Consider the following 23,539-nt stretch of genomic DNA (forward strand, 5'->3'; position numbering starts at 1 on the left):
TACAAACTTTATATTGTTTGTCCATCTTACACGGACAGCTACAAAATTAAAGTCATGCACATATCACTATCCAATTATAGTTGAATCTATCAGATATACAAAATATTGACAAAAAATGAACATATTAACATTCAAGATTTTTTCACTTTCTTCTCCGGATGTTCCTCCCAATAATCTTCCTTCTTGAAGCTCCGATGTATCCTTTTCTTCAACGTTTCCTCTGATGTCCCTTGCCGCAGCTCCTTGTTCCATTCTTGCACATATTCCTTCAGTAAATGCCACCTCACCAAGGCCTCTTCCCTTTGCTCTTCCTTGTTAGATGATGCTTGCCAGAAAAAGAAAGGGCATAGTGGTAGATTAAAATTTGGGGCATCCATCCAGTCACCACCCCACGCCATGAATCCATGCCTTGGAATCGACAAAGCAATGAAGGCGTTGAGACCCCAACACTAGTGACCTCACAGACACATTTCCATTACTTTCCTCATATCGTCCTTCCTGCCCAGCTCTAGGCACCAAGCCAAGAACATCGATACAACATCTGCATTTGTTCTATATTTGTATTCAGCCTTCATATACTCATCTCCTAGTAGCATTTTCACCAACTGGAAGAACATAGGGTCATAGTAGCATAGGGTCATCGAAGGTAAAGATTTTCGTTAGGTGACCATCTGTAATTGCTGCCCAAAATGCCATTTGTTGCTTTCTTGTTTGGAGGCTAAAGTTTGCTTCCATTTCCTTTGGTCTGTATGAAGTCACTGATATCAATCGGAAGCTTTAAAACAATGATTCTTTGTCACCGCCTCACCAAAGAAGAAATGATCTCTTTCCTTGTAAATCACCTCCCATAAATGGCATCCGCACTACGCACAATTCGTTTGTCCCATCACAATAAATTTAGCAGACTCTCAATGTCTCCAACAGGTATTCGTACTGATTACTCCTCCCAATATATGCCTCAAAAGTCTTCAACTTGCATATCATCATTCCCCGGATTAAATGACGCCGCCCATTTGGAGAGCATGTTAGCAACTGAATTGGCCTCTCTATAAACATGAGAGATTTTGAAATTTTTGAAGGTTCTTAATTTGTCACAAATAATGTTGATTATTTTATTTACTTTCCATGATCGAGCTCCTCCAGTTTTGATTGCATTTGGAATTATTTGCAAATCACCCTCGAGATGAAGTTGCTCAATAGCCAATTTGCTTGCCAAGTTTATGACGAGCAACATTGCCTTGGCTTCAGTGTCATTATTTGTACCATCATCCAGCTTTTGAGCACCAATGGCAAGACTATTACCTTTCCAGTCTTGGGCAACACATCCTACACCTGAGGGTCCTGGGTTGCCCTTTGATGATCCATCAAAATTTACTTTGATCCACCCCTCATCCGGCTTCTCCCATACTACATCCCTTGCTCTTGAAAGACTTGAATCAACCCAGTGATGCTCATAAACATGCGAATTTTTTTGTAGTCTTATACTGCTGAATTTTCTATCAATTTTCTCCCATCCTATTGTTACACTGCTGCATTTTTTATTTAAACTTCCATTATCATATCTTTATTTAATCCATTTAATCACTCATCATCTCAATCTTACTGTCATGCTGCTGGTTTCATAAGCAACCACATTCATATATCAAAAGAGAAAATCAAGTGCAGCTAGGGTGCGCTCTAGTTCAACTCTATCTAAGGAGAAAGAAGAGTTTTAGGTGAACTTATTGTGTGTGTATTGCATCGTCTTCAATATTATATACTTTTAATCTTTTCTTGCCTTGAAATAATTTTGAAATAAATGTATATTGCTTAAGATGTTAATGAATTTGACGAGTTTCACCATTTTATATAAACGAAACCTGCTTGTTAGCATTGCCTTTCAAATATGCTAATGGCCCATCTCCTTTGATTGACCTGGCTCATTTTCATATGAATTCTATGAGATCCCTAGAGATATTATGTTACATGCTTTTATGAGTCATTGTAGAAAAGGTAAATAGATTTGCCAAGGTGGTAATGATTGTCACCAAATTTTCACTAGTTTTCAATTTTTGGGGACATTTTTCAACCAATTAGAAAAGATCATAAACTGATAATTGAATATCTTTTCAAATACTAAATCAAGTTGAACAGTTTTATTACACGGGAATCAAGTTTCTAGACTGAAATAGGTTAATGTGTTGTACTTTGTTTGTGCTTTATCTTTATCTTGTTTTCAATTCATGTATTTGCTTTCAAATTACTAAGTCTTCTGATCATTATTATAAGAAGAAATGTTAGCTCACATGAAAGACTCACAAGGTGAATTTTGTGACTTGCCTCTCATTTGAAGATTTGCAGGGGATATGGAGGTTTTGGAGCACTTGGTCACTCTGTCCATCACAGGGAGCTTTTACCCAAACAGGTTAGAAACCAGTGGGATGGGAGGATTCTGTATCTTGCAACCAGCGGAGTTCATACAGCTGCCATTACCGAGTCAGGTGTGATTGTCTGAAGTCTTCAATTTTCTCTTCCTGGCCTGATTGTGTAGGCTCGATACAGGGTAGTGCTTGGTAAAATTGAGACACATAATTTATAAAATGGGAATATTAATGGCCGAAGAGCAGGACTGTAAATATTGTCTTGAAAGTTGAAACATCCATTCAGTAGCTTCTCTCAAAATCAAGAAATTGTCTGAAATGATGTTGAATTTATACTTTGTACATATCAACCATACTATTCAAATTGCTGAATCTTTTACTCTTCATTAGAGCAGAAGTGAAAATGCTGCTAAGATACAGCTTTGCATTACTGACAGAAGAAAATATTCCTGTGATAATTTTGTAGAACCAGCAAAGTTCCACAAAGGGTTGGTTTTAGAGATTCTCTTCCATGCAATCTAGGTCTTGCGGGGGCCTTTCTGTGTCATAACATATATATAGAGTTTGAATTTTGTGTTTATTTGATGTATGCAATTGCTTAGTTGTGATCTCAGTCCATAATTCATTTGAAAAATGATTTTCTTTAAGATTTTATTATGATAGATAAAATCAAGAAAAAGACAACAGTGCCCCATTATAGATCTAAAAAATTGTAAAATATCTAGTCATCGACTCGATTTCCAATTGAATCACAAGGTATTTTCCAGCAGTGAAATTGCTTCCTCAACAAGACACTAGAAACACCACAAATCATAGAAAGCACCATGAAAGAAAAATTATACAGCCGAGAGGATGCTCGCAGTGATATTAAAATCAATAGTTCTTTACAATCTTGCTGCCATCTTCCCTTAGATGTGACAGTAATCACCCTTTAATCTGTTCAACTTTATACAACACTCAGAAAAATCCACTCTCACTATACTATGAGCATTACTACTCACATATATCTTGAAAAAGCAGGAAACAAGGTGAAAGCAACACCAGTAGCACATACTCCTTTCACAGCACTGGTTCTGCTATAAAAAAAATTGATTCCAAATGAGCAAGAGCTATTGGCTGAACAAAAATGGGGCTGCTTTTCTGCCTGTTGAGATCATATCTCTTATTCAACCGTAATCACAAAATGACAGAGATACGAGTTAAGTGCAGTAATCCTCCAAAGGTATCCCACAACAACATACCAAAAGGATCATATCACAGATATTCTGCTTTCAGTCCCAAGGGACCTTTTTCTTCTACTATTCTTTTCCAGTTTCCTCGTCAGAGTTATCCACAGCACTGGCTCTACATTAACAACAACTGGGGCAAACACACAACTTGAACCTCCTCCAAAGCCACATGCTTCACCTTAGCTACCGTATAAAAAATAGAGTTATCTATATTGCATTTAAAAAAGATTGCCTCATTCATTTTATCCTGCTTTGTCATCTTGAACTCCATTCCTTTCAGGAACCTCCACATCTTCTCCATCATCATGATGATGCCCCCTCCATCAGTTGAATGCCTTTGTATGGCCTATATGATGCTCAAATTGAACAAAATAGATTAAACTTCAATTACTTGTGCTACATTCATAACATTGAGGTGAGATATGGCCATCCTCAACTTGCATCAGTTCTGGTAAATTCCACATGACAGTCTTCTTGTACAAAATTCTCCACGAGGGAATCCTCATGCATGATTTGGCGGATCTGAGATGGTCCATGGTCCACATAACATCCAAAGGGCTCACAACCTCTGAAATTCCTTGTAAAGCTTGGATCTTGGGTCCCACAATGTTTAAAAACTAAGTCGGAGTCTCATATGAATCATACCAATGTGGATATGGAAAAGTCATGAGGACTCCATCTAAAACATGGGAACCCATAGGAAGTACAATCTCTGATTCCACTTTTGTAGCAACCTTTGTTACGGCCCAATTCTCTTTGATTGGTACGGATGCTGACCCTGGACTAATAGGCATTGCCAACTCTAAATTAGTTGGTTCAGCCAGTCTTCAATGTGTTGCTCATAATCCTGTGTAGCCAAAGGAGTCCTTAAAATAGATTGAGCATTAGTTAAAGAAGTAATAATATGAACCTCCATGTGCTCTTCTCTGTCTTTGTTATCCTCACTAGCTTCAACCTCTCACTCTGATATCATCGCTGGCTTGATCACATGCTTCTGTTTTTTCCTTACTCCATGATCATCCTTGGTGTTGGTCAGTGGAACACCAAGATGCCTCCATTGAAACATAGATTGCCATCTGGAATCATAAATTCCCCCTTTGCTGTTGCCTCAGATTATTCTGCATTTGTGAAGAACCCAACTGCATGTTGTGTCATAAAAAAACCTTTATTTGTCAACAAAAGCAATTCATGGCTTCTTGTTGATAAGAAATCACCCCAATCATAAATCTTGCCCTTTTAGAGTTCCAACTTATAGTCTTTCATCCATACATTAAATCTGAGGCTTTAGTAGCTGCTACCAGGTGACATCTAATCACAGCCAACTCCACTCGTAAGATGCTGAATATTCCTTATTGATGCCCCTGTGTCCCTTAGCCTACATCTGTGTCAATTCAACTTTATTCAAATTTGCCTGACATAGGTGTTTTATTGCATAATTGTTTTGAGCTTGTTACCATGGATGCTACCTTAGGTTTGCTCATTGACAATTTATGTGAAGGTACGCCAAATACTCTTGTAAAGTCAACCCTGTAAGTAATTTTTATTTCTCTAGCCATATATCGTACAAAGGAACATCGGTTCTCTGGATGCTAGCTAGAAACCATCCACATGAGTTATGGCTCAAATTCTATGCTGCTGAAATATGAAATATGTAGGTTGTTAATTTTAAGATCAGACTGATAACAGTAAGCAGAAAATAACAAAGGAAACACACATAACGCAACAGTACCCTGGGAAAACCTCCCTCTTGGAGGTGAAAAACCCAGCAACAATGTCTAAATTTGTATTAACTCAGACATCAGTATAAGTCTTACAACTTCACTTCACACATGAAGTGGTATAATCAGCAGATAACCCGAATTAGGGCATACAGCAGAATGAACAACACTTATCTGAGAAATTCACAATCTGATGCAGAATATTCGCTAGGTCTGAAGGTGACACACAGCCCTTAGAACAAGTTTTCAGCCCTGTGTGTGGATTCACCAGCCCTAGCAGCAGTTCGCTGATATCAGAGATGTATTCGCCAGCCCTAGATGAAACCTCGAATGAGTTCGCTGATTAGAAGAACAAATTCGCTGTGGATGAGCAGAAGTAATTCGCTGATCATGAGAGGATGATTTTCTGACTGTATGTTTGATGCTTGTAAATGACTGTATATATATGTGACAAACTAACCTAGAAGCCTTAGGTCGGCCTTGCTAATTGAATTCATAATAATCTTAAGGTTGGCGCCCAATATAGGGTCAGATTGTCAGACCAATAATCATTTACAAGTTACATTTATATAGGGCCTGTCCTATCCACAAGTTACATTATATATAGGTCTTGCCCAATATTCATAGCAAGATATAATTACAAGTTACATGTATTTGATTTGCAAGGTAATCCGAACTAGCTATTATTTCAACATAGGCATGGTTCAAATTCTCTGCCAAAACCTTGTAGATATTCCTCTTTAGTCTTTAGCCAGCTCTGGAATAAAAAATCTGAATTTTTCTATGGGCCGATCTCTTCTTTTAAACATGCTTCACTGGCAATTGTTTTGGGCAACTGTATGCTAGTGCTAGGGCAATCGACAAATAAGTGTATGTGTTGAAACTTTCTGCAGATGGTATGATACACCAAGCAATATGTTTTAAATCTTCGGAGGATCGTACATCAGCTGAAATGCTGTAGACTGTACTGCAGCATTCAGAGGATGTATGATGCTTCTGGGATTAGGACATATGGATGAGGAATGAATACCGATGTTAATTTCAGACGTAGGGTGTACAGATGGGGCAACAGTTTTAGATAGTTCAGCAAATGGTATGGTGGGCAGGTAAACTTAGAATTTTAGACCAAGTCATACAATCTTCAGAATTTGCAGAGTATATGGTGTCAAAGTGCATAGTTTGCAGACCATATTCTATCACTACCATATGTAAAATTTGCATGCCATACATTGTCAATTTCAGGTGCAGCAGCAGGCTGTACAGCAATGTTCCAACCTATAGTCAAGTGGCAGTTTGGAAAGCATACTGCATGAACATCAGACCAAGTGAAATCTGACTCGTAAGGTACAATTACAACATTAGGGAATACGGCTTCCACAATGGTTCTTGGAGGGCGTTCAATTGGATGAAAAGATACCTGACATACAGATTGAGGGTGTACGACAACATCTACATGATCACCTCCAATATGTTTGACACACTTTCTAAGGTGTACAATTGACTTCAAAGTTGAATTTGTGGCATGTTCACACTTTGTTTGCTTGATGATAGATTGCTTAGTGGTAGGTTGTTTGATAGTAGGGAATGACAGAATTAAAATCATTAAGTGGTTTTAAATAATTATGTCCACTTCAACCCTTTTTCTAAGATATACGATTGCTGTCATTAGACAGCGTGTTGTTGTTTCCCTTTCAAAGTGGTGCATTACAACTGGTCATCCAAGTGAATTTTGAGGCTTGAGCTGTGATTGATCTTGAATTGGTTGTATATGTGTGAGGGGAGCTTGGTCGAGATGTAATGCTTTAAATTCTAAGCACTTCTTTTTATTTCTAAAAAGCACTAACTTTGCAATAGTAAAGGCACTTCACCAATAAAGGCAGGCTGGGACATGAACTTGGTTTCTAATTGGAAACTATGCATTTTAAAAGATCAAATTATTTTGGCACCACTATACTTTTGAAATACCATTGGTGGAGCAACAATTAAGGTGAAGGAATTGGAGGCGGAGGTGGAGGTCGTGTTGCATCCATAAATTTTTTTCATATTGTGTTGAATTGGTTGTATATGTGTGAGGGGGCAAGCTTGAGATGTGATTCTTTTAATTCTAAGCATTCCTTTCCATTCCTAAAAACCACTAATGGTGCAATGGTAAAGGCACTTCACCAATGAAGGTAGGCTGGAGCCCAAACTTGCTTTCTAATTGGAAAGTATGCATTTAATAGATTTAATAATTTTGGTGCCACTATACTTTGAAAACATCATTGGTGAATCAACAATTAAGGTGAAGGACTTGGAGGTGGAGGTCATGTTCCATCCATATGAAATTTTCATAATGTGTCAAGTCAAGCTTAATTTTATTATTTTCCCAAGTACAGTTCATGTTTTAGGCCTTGTCCTCTTGCCATCTTTGTGGTTCTTTTCCGAACCTTCACAACTTGTCACAATGAAGAAAGGAGTTTACTGTTGAAGAAATTTGTCGAGGAGGAAGATCGAGCACACATTCGATAGAAGGAAGTTCAGAATTTAAGGTGTCTGATTTTGCATGTATTGGGGTGCATTGATATGAAGCAAAGGACTTTCAAGGAACAAGTATAAAACTTATCTTTAGGAGCATACCCTTATGAAGGGAAGACTCATACAAATTCAAGTTTGGAATTTCCTTTATGAGGTGTGCACCTTTGTGAGGGGGAATCAAAGTCACACGCAAAGAATTAGAAGATTTCTTACTGGCAAGGGGTTCACTCCTTTTCATAGGATAGAGTTCATTTTGATAGGGGTGCACCTACATGAGCAAACAAAAATATTGTATTGAGAAGTGCACACCTTTGGAAAGGATGTGTTTAAAAATAGAAAATTGGCTATATAGAATCAAGGCGCTTGCCCTTGTTCAAATTCAAATCATGTTTATATGTCATGGTGTGTGCCTAGCAAAGCAAGTTCAAAAGTCAGAGGTGTATGCACAAGTGCATGCTTGAAAATGATTTCACTGTGGATTTGAAATCATAGAATAGTGTTAAGGGGCGTGCCTGTGTTAAGAGGAATTTTAATTTTAAAATTTCAAATTTAGAGTCAAAAGGCTATTTCAAGGCGTGTTTAAAAGAGGAAGGTGGTCTCTATCGTCAAGAAGAAATTCAAATATAGAGGGGCACACTTTGCACAACCAGCATTCAAATTTGAAATAGAGATTACCATGTTGTTAAGTGTTTGCTGCAGAGGTAGAAATGCAATATAGAAGGGGGCATTGGTAATAAAGAAATCAAGTTGTTTGAAGGTGCACCTTTGAGTAAACAAGAAGGATGCTAGTTCGGAGAAGGGCATGCCTGATAAAAGAGTTTGAAACAGAATCAGCTATTTATAGGTGTGCACCTTAGTGTGGGAAATGCATGTATGGAACATGAAGAAAAATTGAATTCATAGACATGCACTTGGTGTGTTGGCATGTGTTGGATATTTTGTTTATTTATTTTTGACAGAAATTTATTATGATTTGCATACATGAATGTTAATGATGACATTTTATACAAAAGCATTCAGTGAGATTCTAAACAAACATAAATTTGAAATTTCATTCCAAGCTTTTGCTTTTTATCTTCCTCCCGGTCATAATGTCTGCTCTTGTCTTTTGTTCCAAAACATGATCAAATCTCCTGATATTTCTATGCATTAAAGGGCAAATTTAACCATTCGATTAATTTGAGAACCTAAAGCATTTTTCGTTGGAGGCTCTGCTATTAATTATAGCATATGGTCACTAAATTTGCATTTAATTGAATGTGAAACAAACTACAAATTTTTTGTTTTAAGTCAGTTTCATATGCAACTCTGATCAGAATAGAGAATATTAATGAATGCAAAGCAACATTATATGTTTATGATTTTGCTCTTAATAGGTGAGCTTTATACATGGGGAAGAGATGAAGGAGAGGGTAGATTGGGCCTTGGCAGTGAAGGTGGCCCTGATGAAGGTGTACTTGCAACCCCCACAAAAGTGAAAGCATTGCCTGTTCCTATATCTGCTATCAGCTGTGGTGGATTTTTCACCTTGGCCTTGACTTCTTCAGGAGAGCTGTGGAGCTGGGGTGGTAAGGTCCAGAGCCCTGAGTGAAGCTTTCATTTTGACCAACCATTCTTGATTCAATTTACGTGTGTTTACTCATATTTCGAAGATGCTTTTTAAGTGATTGATTGTTCTTTCTAAGAAATTTTGATGTCTCTGTTGGAGCCCTATAATATAATCATGCTGTAGCCTTGGGCCATGGAGATTGCTTGAGCCTTGGGACATGGGGAATGCTTGACAGATGTATGTTAATTTTAATATAAATCAGTATGGGTAGCTTATTGTATAAATTAGTAATACAAAATGTGGTACAGTATTTTTATTTCTCAGATTGTATTGGGATGTCACCATTCAAGACTTTTGTTTTATTCAAGAAATGCATTTAATATTAACTCAGGGAACAGATGATTTGCATCAGCTGAGTGGTAATTACTACAAGGAAAATCATTCCCTACATAAGAAAGGAAAGAAAGCAATTTGGTTTGCACCCAAACAGGAAAAAATATCACATCCTTCCAAAACCATTCGAGCTCAGCTTGTACAATGAGACATTTTTTTTCTAAAAAATCACTGAGGGAAACAACTTTTATGATGATCAATGATCTCTTATTCAATCACAGAAGGAGAATAAATACAGGGAGAGTTAGTTGGAGAGTTGATTTAACCAATCACTCAGAATAACTGCCTTAGCAATGTGGTACAAAAAGATACGCTAACATTCCCTCCCTTCTCACATTGTTCTTGTAAAAGTACCATCAACACAACATAAAATTCACTTTGCCAAGGGATCCCCCCCTTAAGCCTTACATCACTAAACTTGATTACATAATGATAAAATAAGTACATATTTTTTGAGAAGATCTTTCTTTGAAGAAACAAATCTCGAACCAAGCAGAGCTCCATCAAGCTGCCTCGTGGCTTAGAAGGGTGTAGTTTCGAGTTGAATTCCCAACTTCTCTGTTGACAACAATCCATATTGAGCTGCGAAAGAGCTCCATCAAAAGGGTATAATTCTTGATCACAGTCTCGTAAATTCGCTGGACAACAATCCATATTGAGTTCAACACCGAAGTCCTTACTTGTCTCCAAAAGTCAAACTTCACAATACATGTATTCTTCAAATTTGTCAGCATCAAAAAAGGAAAGCAAACAAACCAAAAACGCTTCTCATGCAAAGCATCATCTTAAATTGAGAAACTAACTTGAGACGATGGAAATCTTCCATCCACCAGTGCCTCCAACCTCCAAATGTGAAGGCTCAAAGCATGAGTCTATTATTTGCACCATAAGAGAATCATTAATAAAAGTTTCATCATCTGGTGAATCCTCATCCTCAACTCTGACTAAGTCACTTTCATTTGGTTGATCCTTAAGTTTTCCTTTAAGAACATCAGTGGCTTGAATTCTACACGACCAAGCTGTGTGACCCATATTCTTATAGTAAAAACATTTAATTTCCTCCTTGTTAGTTCTTGACCTTTTATTATTGCTTCCTAAATATAGTGCTTTCCCCTGTTGAGAATCATCTTCTGTATCTTCTTTTGTTCTCTTTTCTTTTGCTATAAGGCCTGAAATAATATCTTCTAAGGTTTGCAAAGTTATTTGACTGAGTGTAAAACAACATTATTGTATGTTGAAGGAAAAGTATTTAACAAGATAGGTTTGGCATCTTCATCATCTACTAGAGCCTTAACTTCTGCTAGTTGCCTAATGAGAGACCTCAAATTGCTTATGTGATTCGACATCGTGATTTTGTCTTCCATTTTGAACCTAAATAATTGTAGTTTTAGGGAGAACTTTGCAATAACTGCTGTTGCTCCAAACAATTTATTCAGATCATCCCAAATTTTTGCTGATGGTTTATTGAAATCTATATTATGTAGTTCTGAGTCAAAAAGAGCAAGACCAATAGTAGCCCTGGCTTTAGCATCTCTACTATTTCAATCCAATAACTTATTTGCATTTGTATGTGCTTTTTCTTTCCCACGTACTATTCCCCATTAATTTTTATTCATTAGTTGCATTAGAATTTTCATTCTCCAACTATGGAAATTGAATCCAGAATACTTTTCTAATGGAATGTTCATTAAAAATGCAATCAAATATAATCCCTACCACTCCAAAAATAAAACTTACCCTTATATTCCTTATCACTTCAATGCATTCAATTATAACTCCAAAATAACAAACCCCACACAAAAAACAATGTAAGATAGCACTTGATAAAAGATAAAGAATGGCAGCAACAATACAAAACAATGTATTACTTTCCTTAAAATGTGCCTTCAATACCAATCGATGGCAGGAATGCAGGAACTTTCACAAACTATTCGCGACTATCATGCCCCTGTCCAGGGAACCAAATCACAGCTTTAATAAATGAAGCTCAGGCAAAGAAATTAACAAAAACTCAAAGAGGGCCGACCTCCCAAAATACCCCAATATAAATTACAAGAGGCTGACTCAGGATTAATATCCTAGGGTTGACTCACTTAAATTAATTAAATGTTCTCTAAGGCCGAGCCCCCCTAAAGAGTCGCCTCTCTTGGAGAAACTGCACCCTTTTGGTGTGGTATAAAGGGAGATTAAAAATGGTAAGAAAGAACAGAACAGATGGCAATTTAATTCTATTTAGAGCAGACAAATAGGGCGAATTAAGAGCAGATGCGGACAGGTTTAGAGCAGAACATATAGGAAGGGAATTAGGACCAGAGCAGATAAACAAAGCAGCTTTCTCATTTAAATATTAAACAGCGATCTCATTACTTATAAAGCTGCGATATCAACCTTGAAAAAGCAGCGATCTCCATAGTAATTAAGACAGAAACTGCATTAGTTAACAGCAACAAATTGTCAAAAGACATTATAAGGAGACAACTATTCGAAAGGCTGTGATCCAAAAGAAAAGACACAACCCTCCAACGTAAGTAAGGGCTACTGCAGGAAAGACTCCCATTGAAGAAGGGAGGAGGCAGAATCGAATCAGAGAGAGAAGTCAGCCGATCAAGGAAGATCAGACAAACATCTTCAGCAATCAATTAAAGGAAATATCAATACCGATAAAAAATGACAATATTAAGCAATAAGAACAAACTGAGATAAGGCACATAGCAGATCAGAACCAGACTTATCATACAGAACCGATAACAGCACCGTTAATTATCTTTGTGGGCAAGATTTACAGCAATCCAAAAAGGGGACATTACAGCAACAGTCACTTCTTTTCTGGCCAGCAAACACAAATCCTTGCCTAATTTGTTGTGCTCTGTATCAGCAATCTCATTCTCAACTTGTACCCACCTCATCCAAGGATCCATGGATCTCCTTTGCGAGGCCCTTAGGCAGCCTTTGTGGTGGAAATATTATTCTTTGATCTATTTATATTGACCACAGGTATTTGTCAAGCACCTTCATGCCATGGGAAATATTATTCCTTCCGTTTCTTCATCCCTGCTATTTCATTCTAGTTCTCGCTATATAGCTGCTAAGCATAAGTACTGCAAAACTCTTTCATGCCATGGTCTTGCTGCCTCCTCGAACGCCTGGAAGTCGCACCATGGTTTCCCCAATGCTTTAAACTGTAAATGTAAAATAGACTGTTATTGTTTCTGTGCAATCAGATTTGCTGTAGCTTCAAAATCTGGTATGTTAGGGTCAGATCGAAGAAATGAAAATCGATTATGTCTCTTATCGATTTGCCTCTGTAGGTACGAAGGCAAATGTATATATAGGTCACCGATCTCTGTCTGTTTTGTTATTCAATTCGAACACCAAGTTCAATAGGGAGGATGGCGTATATATGTGATTGTCTTCATGGAATCGTGCCCCCACAGGGGGTCGCGATCCTATGTGGAACCACGTGGTTCCACATAGGGTCATGACCCCTGTGTGGAGCCACGATCCTCTACACCGGCATTCATTACTTTAACCAAACTAAATGTTTGCAAAACTAATTTGTTAGTTAACACTAACTAAATTCCAATCTTAATTAAATCGTAAATAACAGAATTAGTATTCTGTGCGCTGATACAATTAGAGAAACAGATTTAGTTTTCTGAGTGTTACGACTGAGACTATAATTTAACATAAACTACTCCATAAATTTTGAAAGCTGCTCTTATACCAATATGAGGGAAAAAACTCTGATGATGATCGATGATCTCTTATTCAATCACAGAAGGATAATAAATATAGGGAGAGTTTGTTGGAGAGTTGGTTTAACCAATCACTCCATAAATTTTGAAAGCTTCTCTGATACCAATATGAGGGAAAAAACTCTGATGATAATTGATGATTTCTTATTCAATCACAGAAGGATAATAAATATAGGGAGAGTTAGTTGGAGAGTTGGTTTAACGGTTAACCAATCACTCAGCATAAATGCCCTATCCATACTGAATGGGGAGGTATCTTTCTGAAAAGGAGCCAGGTTTTCCTCCAAATGAAACAAGTTGCCACTATTTACTGCCCAATAACAAAACTACCTAATACTATGTAAATATAATATAACAGCACATGCTAAGAGATTGTAGACTAATATCATTGATTTCTTTATTCATTCAGGGTAGTGCTTGTAAAAAATTGTAGACTAGAAAGTGTTTATCAAAATTAAACTACCTTCCTTGACTAGGAGAAGTCTATTTAAAATTTTGAAGTACCCAATGGTCACCAAATAGAACATAACTGCTGACAAGCACTAACAATTGACTCCTAACAATGAAGTGCAGGTTGACAAGGGATTAATACATAGTTGGGTACAATCATACTAACTAAACATCTCAAAGTCATTTTGTGTTAATTACATCCTCCCCTCCACCACAAAAGAAGAAAGACAGGAGAAGTTGGATTTCTTGATGACAAGTAGATAACAACAATGATACATATCAGACAATATTAGATAAAATTTTCCAAATTTTTGGAGGTACTGAAGAGGAGGAAGGTTCTGAATGTTGATGTTCTCTCATTTAGCTAGGACAATGGAATCATAATCCAAAAATTCCACAATGAAGTATAGATAGAGAGACATAGATAGAGCTTTTAGCATAGCTTGCTAGAAATCAGGAATGGGTTCTTCAACGTGATGTTGATGTTTTGAGTCTTGACAATCGGAGGAAGACTGCATTGTGATATCTTGTATTATGTACAACTACAACTTGAGATTCAATTGTTCCAATAGGGTACACAAACCAGTCCTGAACAACAACAGAATGGTGGTGAATACCAATTAGTATGGCAAGAGTTGAAAAGTGATATTTTCTGTTTTACAACAGAGTCAAGGAGTACATCAGATCTTATAGTTGCAACTAAGGATTCAACTAAGGGTGCTGTAGCAGGGATCTTTGATAAGTATATGCAAGCAAGGGTTGTATGACAACATGATGTGTAGTAAACTGTACTAAAGATGTAGTAGGTTGAGTAGATAGAAAGGGGCGTACGGCAATACTTTCCACAACGGATTGTACAGCAAAGATTGAAAACTTGTAGTAGGTTGAGTAGATATAAAGGGGCGTACGGCAATACTTTCCACAACGGATCATACAGCGAAGATTGAAAACTTGTTAGCATTTTTTGAAGGCTATATGGTGAAGGGGCGACCAACATTAGAGTTGTAAGGTTGAAAATAAGTGAAAGGTCGTTTGGTTGAAATCAAATGAAAGGAAAGCTATACAATGGGTGATGGGTCAAAAATGGCCATATTGGTTTGCCTAGAGTACCTTTCACTAATTCTTCTTCACATTGTATGAGTTGGTTTAAGTTTTTGGTTACACAATATGGATGGGGTCCTTTATAACATTTGTTAGCACATGATTTAATGGGATTGTGATCAAATTTTTTAATAATTTGAATATTTTAACTCACACTATTGCATATTGAGTTTATTTCAAATATATCCATTAGGCTTGTGTAATCAATAGCTTTCATCCTTGATAATAAACTTTGACTTTGAACCGTGTCCATCTCTTGCACATATGATTTATTCAAATTTTTAAAATCTTCTCCCGGGTTTCCTCAATTATAGATGGTTTCTTCATTTGTTTCTTGCCATCTTGTAGTCTTTGGTCCTCTTTATTAATTTCTATAGTTTCAATAGAATTGTAGTTCAATGGAAATAACAGTCCTCCATTTGCCAGTTGAACAAGCCACAAAGTCAGTTTGCTATTCCTTTGGCATTTGGCTCCATGGGTTCCTAATCAGTCTTCTCTATCAACTTTTCTTTGGAGTCAAAATTTGATGAATTTGGGGAAGCTTCTTTCTCATTGCTTGATTCTTTAGATCAATTGTATACTTGCAACCTAAGTCACAAGGTTCGAATTCAAATTCGAATTCGACAGTCATGAAATTCGGATGAAATTCGACAAGAGAAAAATTTGAAAAAAAATTCGAATAAAATTCGCCTTCTATAATTTTGTTTATTTTTAAATATATGTATACTTCTAATAAATTATCAGAATAGCGACCCTTGTTGGAGAAAATCCGAGGGCAACCCATCAGTTGCAGACACCCATGACCCAATAGATACAAAACATATACAAAGAATACCCACGACCAGTTGAGTTGTGTTTAGAGGTGGATAGCAGTGCTTTATGGAGGAAATTCGATTAAATTCGATTTTTTTTATAGAAGTTTGAAATTCGATTAAATTCGAACCTCATCCATGAAAATCGCCGTATCCTGTGACTTAGCTTGCAACCTTTAATAGAGATTATTTTCATTTATAAAGTGAGAAACTATGCCAATAGTGTAAGAAACATTATGATGAGTATGTGTGAGGTATTTGAGACTCCCCTCAAGTTGTCGATACGAAGTAGTATCAAGGAGAGGAGTCAAACGAGAACCTCTAATTTGATTCCTAATAGAAAGGGAGTTCGGATGGGTTTATAACCAGCCATTTGGAATTGTGAGAGTAGATTAAGAGCATATAGTTCTCTAGGAATCAGTTTGAGCGATGTCAATCCCAAGTAATGTAACAATCATATGATTGTCATAGAGAATTTGTCGTGGAGAGCATACTGTATGGATCCAATCTTCGATGAATAACTTTAGGTGATGATCAAGTCATTGACATTCAACACCAATAGGAGAAGCTTTTTATCTTGCCATAGAATGTAGACATCAGGGTCAAAGTGACATTGGGTGAAACCAAAAGAAAGAAGGAATAGATCTTGGCATACCAAGCCCTAGGGGCTAGTTTGAGGCCATTGAGGGATTTCTATAGTTTGCATACCAAGGAAGAATCATGAATTAATCCTTGTGGTTGTGTCATATAGATTTCCTCTTGTAGATCACCATGAAGAAATGCACTCTTAGAGATAGCTGCAAAAGTATCAATATAATCTATGCTAGGTAATTAGGAGGATCCTTTTGTAATGCCCCTTGTCTGTCCATTCCAACTTGCTTAGGAAGTTTAAAGATTCTTGGAGAATGCCAACTTTATCTTGAAGGAATTTTGACTGTGGCAGTCAGTTTAGGAAATTATGATGAGTCCAATGGTACTTTCTAGATGCAGTTTTAACTTTTAACATTTTGGAAGCTCGCCAAACTTCTTGGAGAAGTTTTCTATTTTTGCAAAGCACCAATCTTCATTAAGTTCATTATCTTGAGAGCTTGAGAGTATTTTGGCATGGTCATAAATTCATAATTCATTTTTAGTCCATTTTAATAGTTTCCATAACCTTGGGCGGATGTGTAGAAAATAATAAACTAAAATAAATACTTAAATGTTACGTTGTCAAAAAAGTAAAAATTAAAGACAACTTATAATATATATAATTATATTTAATTATTTAAAAGGGGTCTAAAGTCACTTTTTGGAGGGAAAATAAGAGGACACAAAATGTTTTATTATTCCAAAATGTGATTATAATAGGGGATTTGGAGGAAAGAAAGCTCATTCTGATCATTTTATCAAACCCTTGATTGTATGGGAGATTGAACTAGGTTCTTTCTTCAGCTGAAGGATGGACACTCTTCTGGCAATCTGTTTGAGGGACAAAAGCCCACCTAGCTAATTGAGTGGATTCATATGGAGTTCATCTTTGTGTTGAACGCTTGTCCCATTTGATTTTGCAGTGTTTTGGTCATGAGTTTGTGCTGAATATTGCAATAGCATTTTCTAGGCTGTACTATTTAGTGACCAAGCCATTTCATAAACTGCAAGTTTAACACAATATTAAGTGTGGTGATCTGAAGAGAATGTTAGGCACAATCTTTAGAAGGATCTTTGGCAGAATTTTGGGGGCTGCTGCCCTCATTGGACAGAAATAATATATTTAGGTGGGGTTTCAGCTGTTTAAAAAGGAGACGTTAGAGCCATACAACTCTTATTTACATTTTTGGTTTGTGCTTTGAGTTATATCAGACATTATCATTTAATTTGGTGTTTCCAAAGGTCTCAATCAGCAACCAACATCAGTTTGGTGCTTTCAAATTTGTACCATCTACATGTAAATGTGACAGGCCCATGGTCAAGTTCAGACCAGCATGTTATTTCTGTCAAATTTATATGTGGACATTGCAGTTTGAACCCTGGAAAAAGGTTTGTTTTGGGAAGGCGCCACCATTGATATATTTGGCAGATATTGTGGAGGGCATGTGATCTTGGAAAGAAGGCGTCTTGATTGTAAGAGGAGTTGCAGCCTCTAAGCAGAGTTTAAGGGCCTTTCAAACCCAACCGTCCCTCAATTTCAACATTGGAAAACTCTCGGAAGTGAGCCGCCACATTTGGGGCAGATTTGACACATTTATAGAGAGCAGCAACTATTATAGGCAACTACAGCAGCAGTATTATGATGTAATTTCTGAAACTTTTTATAATGTGAACATTATATGAGTAGACTTCAAGGTATGTTAATCAACAACCATCTCCTGTTTGAGGTTAGTAAATTGTTCTTCTTGTTGCGTATATGCATAATAAACTCTTTATCAGCTATTAAAAGTGTGAATGCAATGTGTTAAACAAAATGTTGATGACTATCTGCAAGTATGGCAACTGCTTGTGAATATTGTTGTTGTCAATAATGATTGTTGCAGCTGTTCTAAATTCCTAAAATCAGATTTATTGGTTGATATTCTGATTTCCAAACTATTTGACAAAATCTCAGCAAGTGTGAAATCAGAAAAACTTGCGAGTTTATTGAAAAATTTGGTCAGGACACTACACCTTTAGCAACAAGTTGTGCTTTGCATTTGTTGATACTTTCATCTGCTGCATACTTGGTTTGAAAGATCCAGTTGCATCAAACCATTTTTCTTCTCTTCGGAAGTGGGACTAGACCCCAAGTGTGATTGTTGATCAAGGAAGTGTATTCATCCTCCATTGCTAAATCTCATTCATTAATTGCTTTTGCTTCCTCAAATATTTTTGGATCAAAGGCTTGAACTATGTGTGCATGAGGCAAATGCTGTTATTGTGACTGAGTCCTTCTAGTATCTGATGGATCCCCAACTGATGTAGTTGTTGCTTGTAAGGTTCAATGGGTCCAATGTGGATGAACTCACAAGGAGAAAACACGATTGTGTTCTAGAAAGTTTGGACTAGAAGGTGGAGTGGGAGGATGAGGTTCCCCTATCTTTGAATCAGAATCATCATCTAGATGAAAGTGTTGTATGGAGGACGAATGGGAAATGTTAATAGGAGGGGAAGGAATTTCCTCAAAGTTGACACTTCTTTGGATGATCACATCATGAGTATCAGGATCCAAAAGTTGATGCTCTGACTCCATTAGGATAACCCACAAATTTTGAAGGCTTGCTTTGTTGTTCCGTTACCTTCCATTCCATCAAAGGTATGTGTGCCCAAGCTTGAGATCCAAAAAAGATCAAGTGCTTAACTGTTGTTTTATGACTGCCCCAAGCCCCTATTGGAGTGATGCCTTCCAAGGCCTTGTGTGGAATGTGATTTTGTATGTAGTTAGCACAATTTATTGCCTCAGTTCAGGTGCCAGTGATTGGATTATATCATACAGCTAGCCATTTCTTTCAAGAACCTATTCTTTCTTCTTGCTACTCCATTGTATTGCAGGTTATATGGAACAATGTGTTGAATATTGATCCCTTAAATAGAACAAAAGTCCTCAACTTGATGGTTGACATATTCCTTTCCACTATCAATGCAAAGGAATTTGATGACTTTGCCTGTTTATTTATTAGTTAAGTCCTTGAAGTGTGGGTTGAAACTTTCCAAACGCTTTAGTCTTTTTGTAAAGAAAATAGACCATTGACAAATGTTAGAAATCATCTATGAAAGTGAGGAAATATCGACATTTGAGAAGGATAAAGTAGAAAAGGGGCCCACTAGATCACTATGTATCAACTCAAGAACTGTAGAAGTTTTCATTGCCCTTCCTTTGTCATATTTCTCTTTAGGATGTTTGCCTAAGATACAACCATGATAAATAACTTTGGAGAAGGAGATTTGAAGTAGTCTTGTGACCATTTCTTGACTTGTCAATTGTTGAGTATAACAGTAATTTAAGTGACAAAACACTCATGCCATAGTTTACCTACTTCATCAATGTGAGTAAGAGCCTTTGAAGGTGAATTAGGCACAGAATGTGGAAAAGTATACAAGTGTGCCTTGTGGTCTACCTTTCAAGGGCAATTTGGGGATCATCTTTAGGATCCCTAATGGTAATTATTTGGAGTACACTCAACTCACTTCCCTTACCCTATATGAGTAAGTTGGTAGATGGAGAGAAGGTTGGATGGAAATGAAAGTACACAGAACATTGTTGAATTGTCCTCCAATTATCTCAATTTTACCAATATTTGTAACATCAACTATAGAATCATACCCATGTGAATAGTTAGGGTAGTGCATGACTTAAGTGAGGAAAAATGGCTGCTTGATGCAGCCATGTGATGCATAGCACTTGAATCAATTATCCATGTTTAAGATGATGATGAAGAAGGAATAGTAGTGAGAGCTTTACCTTTCCCTTACCTTATTCTAGAGGAGGAGGAGTTGATTGCACTCGAGGACTCAAGAAACTTGATCTTATTCTTTTTTAGAAGCTCCATGAGAGAGTTGATTTGTTATGTCATACATGTAGACTCATCATTGTAAAATTCCTTAATTATCTATTAGACATTTGTCCAGTTCATTAGCAACATCTTTTTCAACATAGCCAGTGAGTTATTGGCAGAACAATGAATAACGTTCAGACAGTGATATTTTTCATTCACACAATTTCAATTTCCCTTCCCACTTGCTGGTATTTCATTAATTGACAGAACAAGGCATTCATTATTCAAAAAGTATATATATAGTGCACTTGTTAACCGCGCTATAACTGTTGATGCTATTCACGTGCTGTTGGTCATCGGAAAATGGATTCACCGTGAAGCATAAAGAAAACGGACCTCCTTAATCGTATGCTTCCTGCAACAGTTCCACCACGGACACGATACTCCCGATATTCTACTTCTGCTGCACCATGGGTAATGATACCTCCGATATTCTACTTCTGCTGCACCACGGATATGAGACTTCCGCTACACCGTTAAATACGATACTTCGGCTACACCATTAAAGGCGATACTTCGGCTACACCATTAAATACAATACTCCTGCTACACCTTTGGTGATGCTGCCTTCGTGACTGCAGGGGCAAGTCGGAAATACACCCGATATCGGGTCTTTGTCTTACATGAAGCGGAAAAGAGTTCGTATCAACTGCTGCACTCGATATCGGGTATCTGGGAAGACGATGAAAAATTGATTTTGTGTGCCTCTCCGCTACTTTGCCGTTAGTCTTGTGTTCGGGTTGTAGAGGGACCGACGACGTGTGGGTTTCTCGTGACCCCATTGCTTCGTGTGGGCAATATCGTGTACACTACCTCCTGCGATTTCATCATGTATGCATCCCGCGACTTCGCGATTTGAGTTGGCACTTATACGTCCTTCGAATACGATCCAAGATTCAATGTGACTTCATTCTGGAATGAACCGATGGTTTCTCCTCCAGCATCGTATGACCAATAGGCCAGTCCAAAAAACTGATGAAAGGCTAATAAATTGTGGGATGTGTGTTAACACACGCAGACTTCAAATTTACTCTTCCACGAATTGTTTTTATAAAATTCCATTTCTTCCTCTCTGCCAAATCCTTATTTTAAAAGACAAATAGCAGGTAAAATTGCCATAGGAAAACCAACTCCCGCAAGGATTAATTAATCAAATAATAGTTAGGCAAAATGTTAAGCAAAACTAATATTTAACTTTTAATCTTTATTGAAAAAATAAAAAATTGAACTCTTATTATAATATATTAGTCATTATTTGAACTAATATAAAATAAGGAAAGTTCATTTTATTCACAATTAATAACACCAATTGGTATTAATTTGCTGGGGACATCACAATCATGCCTCCCTTTTTGCAGTAACCACCCTTAGGCGACACTTTGTTTGAGTTTCTCCTTTTGGAGCAGAGGAGTTGGACTTGGTTGATTTGATGTCTTTGCACTCTTCTCTTGTGTACTTGAAGTTTTTTGTCGTTTTTGACCCTTTTGAGATTGGTTAGCAATCAAGGTAGTGGATTTTGAAGACTTACTAAATAGTGTTCCCATCTAAATTAGCTTAGCCTACTCACAAGTGAGATGTTCTACAAATGCATCAAAGGAGGGCATGGTAAAAGTAGCTTGTAAGACATCTCTATGAAAAATTAATTGCTCAAATAATCGAATTACTTTATTCAATTAGAGAGCCGTTTAAATAGGTGATTACAAATGGTGATGTTTCTAAAAAGAAACGACCACTTCTAAAAATAAAAGCCAAAAATAGAAATCTAAATAAAGCAAAAAATTACAATAATGACCATTAAAATACTAATTAAATATTCTAATACCCTCCCTTAATGATCATTGTATCAACTAACTACCCAATAGGTCTTTTGATCACAAATGCAAAGAACACTCTACTGCTACAGAGACCCTCCCAGGATCTGCAATGTGTTAATGACCAAGATTACCAAAATCCATCCAACCTGATGTTGGGTAACCAAAGTGAAACCTGAAACCACGATTTTGAGGAAAAATTGGCAAACCCTCCAAAACTGAAGTTACAAATCATCATTTTTTGTGGAAAAAAATGGTAAAAAAAACCCTAAATAGGAACAAAACCTCGAAATGATTTTTTAGGAAAACATCAAACAAAACCCTGAAACATTGCTCGGCAAACCTAGACATCACGCGGTAAAACATTACTCCCTAATTTTTGAGGAAAAAAATCAAGCAAAACCCTCCCATGATTTGTTGTGGAGAAAAATCATAAAACCTAGAAATGATTTTTTTAAGGATAAAAAAAATTATAAAAACCCAAAATAATTTTTTGTGGACAAAAATTATAAAACCCAAAAATAATTTTTTTCAAGAGACAAAAATTTTAAAACCTGAAATAAAAAAACCTTCACTTTTGCAAAAACCTTCGCCATCATACACAAACCCTAGGCGTAGAAGTATGAAAACACGTTGCTGGCCGAAAAATCGCGAACTGAAAAAAACGTGGGTTTCGGATAAAACACCGCCAAATATCCGCACCGCCAACTGTCGTGTGGAAAAACGTGGGCGCAGAAAAAAATCATGTGGGAAAATCACGCTTTCGGCCCTCAGAAAATGCAAAACCTTCGGAAATAATCGCGGCCGTTAGAATTTTTTTTGAGTTGCAGGAACTTGCGCTTAGAAACAGAGTAAAAATCGTTGCCAAAAAAAACGTCTGCAAAAATCACGAAAATGAATCGCATTGCCGCCGGGTAAATAATCAAAATACACGAAATCAGCAGGTTTGGAAAAATCGTGGAAACACAAAAAACGCAGACGTCTGCAGAAGAAATTTTGAAATCCCAACGCCAAAACGGCTTCGACCTTGCCCACGAAATTTTCAGAAAAACCCTTTGAAAATTCTGAAACAAGAATGCCCTAAAAATAGAAAACTAAAGAAAGCAAAAAATTACAATAATGACCATTAAAATACTAATTAAATAATAATTAAATATTCTAATACTCTAGTGGCATAGAAGGTGGATATAAAAATAGAATATTCAAGACCCAGTTTGAGAAAATTGTTACAATCAATCATGCATCAGTTTTATAAATTTTACATTGCTTTAACTTAAGGGACTTCAAATTTGATAGAAAGTCTTGAATACTTGTAAAGTCAGTGGGATTCAAGCTTATT

At 36.8% G+C, this 23,539-nt stretch overlaps 1 protein-coding gene across 1 annotated transcript in view; it reads left to right on the forward strand.

Annotated features, from left to right (window-relative positions):
• LOC131065850 (RCC1 domain-containing protein RUG3, mitochondrial) overlaps positions 1–23,539 on the forward strand; it is a 56,626-nt gene that overhangs the window by 11,889 nt on the left and 21,198 nt on the right. The window contains exons 2-3 of the mRNA XM_058000492.2: positions 2,341–2,480; positions 9,198–9,389. Of these exons, the coding sequence (XP_057856475.2) occupies positions 2,341–2,480; positions 9,198–9,389 (332 nt within the window). The remainder of the gene's footprint in view (positions 1–2,340; positions 2,481–9,197; positions 9,390–23,539) is intronic.

This window comes from Cryptomeria japonica, chromosome 6 (genome assembly GCF_030272615.1).
Source record: "Cryptomeria japonica chromosome 6, Sugi_1.0, whole genome shotgun sequence".
Taxonomy (NCBI): Eukaryota; Viridiplantae; Streptophyta; class Pinopsida; order Cupressales; family Cupressaceae; genus Cryptomeria; species Cryptomeria japonica.